We start from the raw sequence: 8,916 nt of genomic DNA on the forward strand, positions 1-8,916 counted from the left end.
ACCCATTGAAGAGTCTGATGTTGCATTCTTTCCTCAAGTGATTATGTCAGGATACAGACAAATCTCTTTGTATCCCTCCCTCCAGACTGGATGAGTGTGAGGCGATACTTGTCTGAACGCTGACAGTCACTTGGAGAAATGTGACCACACAGTAATTGCTATGCTTAGTATTTCTAAGTGCCTGACATTTCCCATTTCTTTTTATTCCCCCAGGAGAGAAAAGCAGCATGAGTAGGGAGAACCAGAGCAGCGTGTCCGAGTTCCTCCTCCTGGGACTCCCCATCCGGCCAGAGCAGCAGGAAGTGTTCTTTGCCCTGTTCCTGGGCATGTACCTGACCACGGTGCTGGGGAACCTGCTCATCATCCTGCTCATCAGGCTGGACTCTCACCTCCACACCCCCATGTACTTCTTCCTCAGCAACTTGGCTTTCACGGACATCTCTTTCTCATCTGTCACTGTCCCAAAGATGCTGAGAAATATGCAGACTCAGCACTTGTCCATTTCCTATCCTGGATGTATTTCACAGATGTATTTTTATCTACTCTTTGGTTGTGTTGATAATATCCTTCTTGCAGTGATGGCATATGACAGGTATGTGGCCATTTGTCACCCTCTACACTACACCACCATCATGAAGGAGGACCTGTGTGTGCTGCTGGTGGCTGGCTCCTGGATTCTCTCCTGTGGCAGTGCCCTCTTGCACACCCTCCTCCTGACTCAGGTGTCTTTCTGTGCTGACAACATCATTCCCCACTTTTTCTGTAGCCTCCGCATCCTACTCAAGTTGTCCTGCTCCAACACCTCTCTTAATGAGCTGGCCATATTTACTGCAGGGGCTGTGGTTGTCATTTTTCCATTGAGTGGTATCTTGGTCTCTTATGGCCACATTGGGGCCTCTATTCTGAAGGTCCCCTCTACCAAAGGTATCTGCAAAGCCTTGTCCACCTGTGGCTCCCACCTCTCTGTGGTATCTCTATTCTATGGAACAATTATGGCACTATACTTTTCCACCTCATCAGGTAGCTCTAATGACAAAGACATGATTGCCTCACTGATGTATACAGTGGTCACTCCCATGTTGAATCCCTTCATCTACAGCCTAAGGAACAAAGACATGAAATTGGCTCTGGGGATTCTTTTCAGAAACAAAATCCTTTTCACCTAGTGAGAATCACCTAATTGTGTTATTTCACCCACTGACCTTGTCAGAGATCTTGAAAAATTGTGTGTTGACTATCCATGTCTCCTGTATTCTCCCAACTGCCCTTTAAATTAGCAGTTATGTTATAGGACCCAACCCATTTCAGTTTCGTCATGTTTAGCTTTTAATTATAACCCACAGTTTCTATCTACTGAAGTAAATGAGATATAAATCAGCTCCTTATTTCCTGTTTCTTGTTTATTATTTTCCAAAACTACAAATACTCCATAAAGTTTCTAATGTTTAGTTTTGGAAAGTCCAGAATGCCTACCTTCTTAATGCAGTAGCTAGAATAAAGTGTTTTTGATGGTTTGCTAAAACTTAAATAAACTTACATTTGATTTTGCCTATGACAAGAAATTAATAGGGGAGCCCAGTGGAGACCATCAAGTTACCTCATTTCTCCATTCTAGGAAGATTTTAATTTTCCACTGTAAGTTGGATTTTTGTGGAGAGAATAGCCACTATCTGCCTGATTAGTTTTAATTTGGGAAAATGAGTGTTGTCTTGTTCCTAAACTGAAAGCTTCCACTTCTAAGAAGGAAAAAGATAAATACATGAATTCATAACTCATGCTCACAAAATTATTTACCATGACTACTATAAGCTAGGTAATTTTCTAAGCTCTGTGCATGCAACTTAAAAAAGGAAAAGACCCCCAAGTTTATCCCCAGGTAGTCATGGGGATGATTAACTTTTTTTTTTTTTTTTTTAAGATTTTTTTTTTAATTTTTTTTTTATAAACATATATTTTTATCCCCAGGGGTACAGGTCTGTGAATCACCAGGTTTACACACTTCACAGCACTCACCAAAAAGAGGATTTATTTAATTTTTTAAGAGAGAGGAGAGAGAAAGAGCGTGTGAGTAGTGTGGAGGGGCAGAGTGAGAGGGAGAGGAACAATCAGACTCCCTGCTGAGCAGGGGGCCCTAGGCAGGGCTCAATCCTAAGACCCTGAAATCAGGATCTGAAGGCAGACACTTAAACTGACTGAGTCACCCAGGTGCCCCACATTCTGGCATTCCTGACCCCACTCCTCACGCTCCTTTTTTTTTATAGCAGTTTTCTTTCTTTCTTTCTTTCTTTCTTTCTTTCTTTCTTTCTTTCTTTCTTTCTTTCTTTCTTTTTTTCTTTCTTTCTTTCTTTCTTTCTTTCTTTCTTTCTTTCTTTCTTTCTTTCTTTCTTTTTTTGGTTGCTGATGTCACCACTCTGTCTCTAGAGCATATATCAGAGTCTTCCTTTTTTAAGAGCCTTAATGATTTATTTGTTAAGCGATTGAGTGAATGAGTAAATGAAGTCATTCAGCAGTTACCAATTACCTATTGTGTGCTGTGGCTGATCTCTAGTGATACAAGGACAGTGACAATAAACCCTAACATTTATTAAGCTTCCACAATGTGCTCTTTTAACTATCCCTCAAACTCACACAAAAAGTACTATTATTATTTCCACTTTGAAGAACCTGAGTCACAGAGATTTTTGGTAATTTGCTCAGGTATGCCCTATTAGTAAGAAAAAGAGCCCAGAATCTTTTTTTCCCCCCTGAATACATAGACTCAATCCCCCTACTCTTGAACGAGGGACAGACCTTACCCTGGACAGACCCTACCCTACAGAAACTCACAGAGCGGTGGGGAGACCTGTACGTTTTAAGAGCCTTTGTGCTCTAATAGAGGCCTCTGTAGGTGCTGTGGAGCCTGCAGAAGCCTGCTGAGATCCACAATACTGCCTGGGCCATGTACTACTGTCCAGAGAATCTGAACTCATGAAGCACAGGCCATGGGCAACTGAGGAAGCTTGTGCCTCCCATCTGGAGACCTGCTCTGCCCCAAATTATCACTGACATTACGGACACTTTCTCCTGTGACTTCACTTGTATGTATCTCAGCCCCCTGGAACCTATATGTGCTCCTTCCCAAGGGGCCAGGAGGAAGTTGAACAATTAGTCCAAGATGATGGCTTCTCTAGTCAGGAAGTTGGGCCTGTTTCCTCGGGGTTCCTTTGTTTTCTTTTCTTCTTTCTTTCTTTCTTTCTTTCTTTTTCTTTCTTCTTTTTTTAACTTTCTGATGTATAAAAGGAGATCTTCTTGCACATCATTTTGAGGCTGGTAAACAGATACGAATGCCTGTAAAAGTCTGTGGGCCACCAAGGTTTGCTGTTTTTCCTTGGATCCTGGGTCTTTAGGACAGAAAGTAAGGATTCAGGTTAACAGTACAAAGCAGAGAGTATCTGAACTCATAGCACTGGCATAGATCAGAAGGAGCCCCGAAATCTCCACAGTTCTCTGTGTATTGTATGACTTTATGTGTGTATAACTGACTTTCACAGGAATGTCTTCACCTAGGATATATATAAGTCAGAGAATGCTGGAAATTTACTCTTAGCCACATGAATGCCTATTTTATTTGCATTTATGTTACTTGTATGTAAGACCTTGTATATTGCTTATAATTTGAATATATGTGACTGCTTGTGACTACAACGGGTGGGCTATTGGGTGCTTGATAGTCCTGTGTGTGCAGTTGTTCATACATGTAAGGGTGTATTTTGTTTGTGAATTTTGCATAGATGTGTATGGAGCTGACTCACACCCTGACTGTATTTACCTAGTTTGAGTATAAGCTGGAAAAGGCTATAAATCTCCCTTTGGCAAGTATGTGTCTGTGATAGTGTGTGAGTGCTTTTGTGTACAACACACTCACCCCATAACTTCCTTTACATAGAAGATGTGTAGAATAGCGACTTAAAACCAAGATACAAACATTTATGTGTCTGTGTTTAACATTCTCATATTCTGACTCTTCACTTGCCTGCGGCCAGAACCAACCCAGGAAACCCACTTTGAATAACTGGTAGGGGCCAGTTATTTCCATACAGTAGGATTTCCATAGAGTAGGTGGGCCCCTGCAAGTGCAATATTTTTGACACTCTTCTTCAATTTTGGTAACACAGTTCAGAAACTAAATGCTCATTTCTGGTATCACAAAAATTCACACCCAAATCTTTGTCTTTTTCCCACTTAATAGTTTTGTGGTCTTGGGTGTGGCCTCTCTGATGCTGTCAAACGGGAATGATGTTCATTGCTGTAAGGTACTGTCTGTAAGCTGCTCAACAAGTACTAGGCACATCATAAACACTTAGTAAATTATAGGCTCATGGGGGCTGAGACACCTGACTCTGTACTTCCTGACTGTTCAGGAGACACCATGTGGTAAGAAGACAGGAAAGTTACGCCCTCTCCCAAGGCTCTCTCCCAAGTTCCAGGCAGAAGCTTCCCCTCTTCAATACTGAGCATTTCCCATCCACCTCTTTCATGCATTGTGCTGATTAAGCCAAAGCACCTCATCTTATCCTATCTTATCTGTTCCCTTCTTCCCTATCTTATCTGTTCCCTTCCCTTCCAATTGTAGCTCTGTGGTTTCTTTAGATGCTCTGGGTCTCCTGCAGGAGAGGTTTGAGATCCTGGGTTAAGTCTGACCTGGAAGCTTTCAGTGAGAAGCCAGACCTCGGTAGAAGGGTGAAGTTCCTGTCCCCTCCTCATAGCCCCTGAACCAGGCCAGCCAGGGGCACCCAGCAACTTCCTGGTCTGGAACAAGCATTTACTGTCAGACATACAACAATGTGAATGTTAAGTTCCTCTACCAACCATATGGGTATTTTAACATTTGACTGTGGTTTCACTCCTGTTTTGTACCAGTTTCAGCCTATCAATACCCAAATGTTGTGGTTGGACTGGCCCTTGTGGGTTTTGTTTTGCTTGAAAGATGGTTTTTAGCAGCAACCATCAGGAATATTTTGAAAATTGGGCTTTATTATTTACAAGACCTGGAAATTGCACAGCACATGTGAGGCTACACAGTGAGGTCATAGTAGAGAGAAAGAGCGCAGGCCTGGGGTTCTACTTTTATTGTGGCTGAGAGTGGGGGTCTAGAGTTTTGACGGCCTGTGCGTTATTGGTGAATTTAAAGCATAAGAGTGTAACAAACTATAGAAATGATCCCTGAAAGTATGGGAGATTGAGGTACCAGGTGGTGGGTATTATAGAGGGCACGGATTGCATGGAGCACTGGGTGTAGTGAAAAAAAAATAATGAATACTGTTATGCTGAAAGTAAATAAATTTAATTAAAAAAAATTACCCTGAGATATAGGGCTGGAGTCCTGCTGACAGCTAAGGCTCGGGTTTACAAATGTAAATTGACTTCAAAAGATGCATGATGATATCAATGACGATGACAACAACAGCATGATTTTCTAATAAAGCAGATAATTGATTAAGTAAAAAAAAATTAAATATAAGGGCACTTGGGTGGCTCAGTTGGTTAAACATTTGCCTTCAGCTCAGGTCATGAGCCCAGGGTCCTGGGATCAAGACCTGTATCAGGCTCCCTGCTCCACAGAGAGCATGCTTTTTTCTCTTCCTCTGCTGTTCCCCTTGCTTATGTACTGTCTTTAGCAAATAAATAAATAAAATATTTTTAAAAGAATTAAATACAAAAAAGAATAAAAAATAAGAGGGTAAATATGAAGTACAGGGAAGAGAAGAGACAAGTTGTCCAAATGGTCCATTATAGAAATCAAGCAAGATGTTGAAATCAAAGAAACCTCCGTGGGGAGAAGTGGCTTAGCTATTTATCTGATCATGTATTGGCCAAGTACTTATTCAAGGTAGCCTATGCCTCTGAGATGGATGCTTCAACAAAGCTTAAGCCAGGCACTTGTGTTACAACAAACAAAACACAGAAAACAAACAACTGCCAGGGCTTATATTTCAGCCCCTCCAGTAAATTCTCTCTCTAGCAAAAAGATTTTGTGAAAATCTACTCTTAAGAGCAGTCTTTACTATGGAATATCTATGTGACATTGTGCAAGCGATTTCTCTACTCCTGTTAATAAAATGAAAGGGAAAAAACCCTCACTGTCTTCTCTATTTCTTAGACACAAAATAAACACTGATGGATTGAGAGAAATTGAAGAAACATGAAAGTATTTTACAAACTAATGGGCTTTTGGAATCATTGGCCACAGTTATCTGAGCAGGACTCCTTCAAATCCTGAAGTAATATTTTTTAAGATCTTGACTCTTTTGTCTAATTAAAGAGAGAAAGGAAGAGTATGGTTATAGGAACAGAGATTCCAATAAATTTTTAAAAAACACATGAGAGAGAATTGTGACTATAGCAGTTACTATGTGATCATGCTGGTTTCTCACTCCTCCTGAGTATGTGTGTGGTAAAGTTATGATAACACCTACCTTGTAGGACTGTGAAAAAATATTTAGCAAGGCAATAGTGCAAAAACATTTTTGTCTGACACAGTGTTCTTTAAGTGTCAATTATTCTAAGTGTGAAGATCTAGGAAGATACTAGGAAACGGTGATAGTAAATCACATAACTGTGAAATCTGACAGACACCTCCAGTCCTTCAGTATTTCTCACATCCAGATCCTGGGTCTCGTGTCTCAGGTATCTTCCTGCCCATAAAAACTGAGACCTGAATCAGCTTCAAGCACCAGACACAGATGGAAAGAGATGGAGAACTAAAGTAAGATTTATTTTTCACAAAAAAATTGAACATGCATTAAGTCAAGTTCCACCAGGGAATTTACCCCCAGTGATAGGATATGAACTCAGGGACCCCTCTGAGGGTATGCGCACTCAGACAAGTTAACACAGGTTTTAGATCAGCTACTTGGTTCTTCGTGTTGACCATCTCATAATGTTATTTCATGAAATCCTTGAATTTGATCCTGGTTTTTTTTGGATACTTATCTTGTCATAAGAATAATCTATAAAACTCCATGTGTTTATTTTATATAGGACTGTACTTGGAGGCTAATATGTACAGAATTAGAGTTCTCTTATTAACCTTTATGAATGTGTAATATTGGTATCTTTACATTACAGAAGCATCACGTGTGGCCAAGAGAGGTGTAGCTCCATAAGTCATATAGCCAGCAAGTGGTGGAGCTGGGTTCTCAACATGAACCATCTGGCTATAAACCCATACCTTCAGTCTGGCCTCTGTCAGGTGTTCTGTTGAGGATCAGCATCCTGGGGAAAGATGGCCTGTGTGACCTATTTATTTTTGTATCTCCAGCTGGTAGCACAATGCCAGGAACATGGTTGGTTAAAAACAAATTAGAATGATTTTACCCTTGGTGGGCCTGGGTAGCTCTGTCAGTTAAGCATCTGATTGTTGATTTCAGCTCAGGTCATGATCTCAGGGTTGTGGGATGGAGCCCTGTGTCAGATTCCTTTCTTGACATGAAGCCTGCTTGAGATTCTGTCTCCCTCTTTCTCTGCTCCTCTCCTCCCTCCCTCTCTAAAAAAAAAATAATAATAGGGACACCTGGGTGGCTCAGTTGGTTGAGCAGCTGCCTTCGGCTCAGGTCATGATCCCATCGTCCTGGGATTGAGTCCCACATAGGGTTCCTTGCTCTGCAGGGAGCCTGCTTCTCCCTCTGACTCTGCCTGCCACTCTGTCTGCCTGTGCTCACTCTCTCTCTCTCTGACAAATAAATAATAATAATAATAATAATAATAATAATAATTTTGTTTTCGTTTCCACGAGAAGGAATCATTTGGGGCATTGAGGATCAGTCTTGTGCTTTGGCGACACTAGTGTATGACAGAAATCCAGGCAGTTTTTTGTTTTAGTTTTTGGGGTTTTTTTTGTTTTGTTTTCAAGAGAAAATAAGAAACCCCATTGTGGATATTATCAGCTTCCAAAGTCTCTGACATTTCCCTATTCCTTCACCCCCAGTAGACAGAAGAGGGGAATGAGGAGGGAGAACCAGAGCAGCGTGTCCGAGTTCCTCCTCCTGGGTTCCCCATCTGGCCAGAGCAGCAGGGAGTGTTCTTCGTCCTGTTCCTGGGCATGTACCTGACCACGGTGCTGGGGAACCTGCTCATCATCCTGCTCATCAGGCTGGACTCTCGCCTCCACACCCCCATGTACTTCTTCCTCAGCCATCTGGCCTTCACTGACGTCTCCTTCTTATCTGTCACTGTCCCAAAGATGCTGATAAACATGCATACTCAGGATCAATCCATTCCCTATGCAGGGTGTGTAACACAGACATATTTTTTTCATATTTTTTGGCTGCTTTGAAAACCTGCTTCTCGCAGTGATGGCATATGACAGGTATGTGGCCATCTGCCATCCTCTACACTACACCACCGTCATATAAAACCTGTGAATCTCAACCAGGCTGTGTCCTGGCTATTCTCATGCAGCAGTGCAGTGTCCCACATTGTCCCACAATGTCAGCCTGGCCTGGCTGTCCTTCTGTGCTGATAACGCTATCCACCATTTTCTCTGTGACCTTGCTGCTCTGTTCAAATTGTCCTGCTCTGACACTTTCATCAATGAGCTGGTCAACTTCACTGTGGGGGCACTGGGAATCATCATGCCACTGGCTGGCATCCTGGTCTCATGTCCCCATCGTGAGGGTTCCCCTTACTAATGGGATCTGTAAAGCCTTGTCCATCTGTGGCTCCCACCTCTCTGTGGTATTTCTATTCTATGGGACAATCATGGTTATGCACATTTTCCCATCATTAAACAACTCCCATGACAAAGACATAATTGCTTCAGTGATGTACACCGTGGTGTACATCATGCTAAACCCCTTCATCTACAGCCTGAGGAACAGGGAAATGAAAGAGGCTCTGGGGAGGCTTTTTAGGAGGGAAATATTTTTCTCCACGTGA

The 8,916-nt window shown here is 42.0% G+C and overlaps 1 protein-coding gene and 1 pseudogene across 1 annotated transcript; both read left to right on the forward strand.

Moving 5' to 3' along the window:
* The first annotated feature begins 227 nt into the window (after window positions 1–227).
* On the forward strand, window positions 228–1,166 carry LOC123392809 (olfactory receptor 1J1-like). Its single transcript, XM_045082900.1, has one exon. The coding sequence runs from the start codon at window positions 228–230 to the stop codon at window positions 1,164–1,166; it is 939 nt and encodes a 312-aa protein (XP_044938835.1).
* A 6,816-nt stretch (window positions 1,167–7,982) lies between these two features.
* LOC123392818 lies at window positions 7,983–8,916 on the forward strand (annotated as a pseudogene).

Source organism: Mustela putorius, unplaced genomic scaffold, assembly GCF_011764305.1.
Source record: "Mustela putorius furo isolate JIRA1106 unplaced genomic scaffold, ASM1176430v1.1 tig00000596_pilon_pilon_pilon, whole genome shotgun sequence".
NCBI classification, from domain to species: domain Eukaryota; kingdom Metazoa; phylum Chordata; class Mammalia; order Carnivora; family Mustelidae; genus Mustela; species Mustela putorius.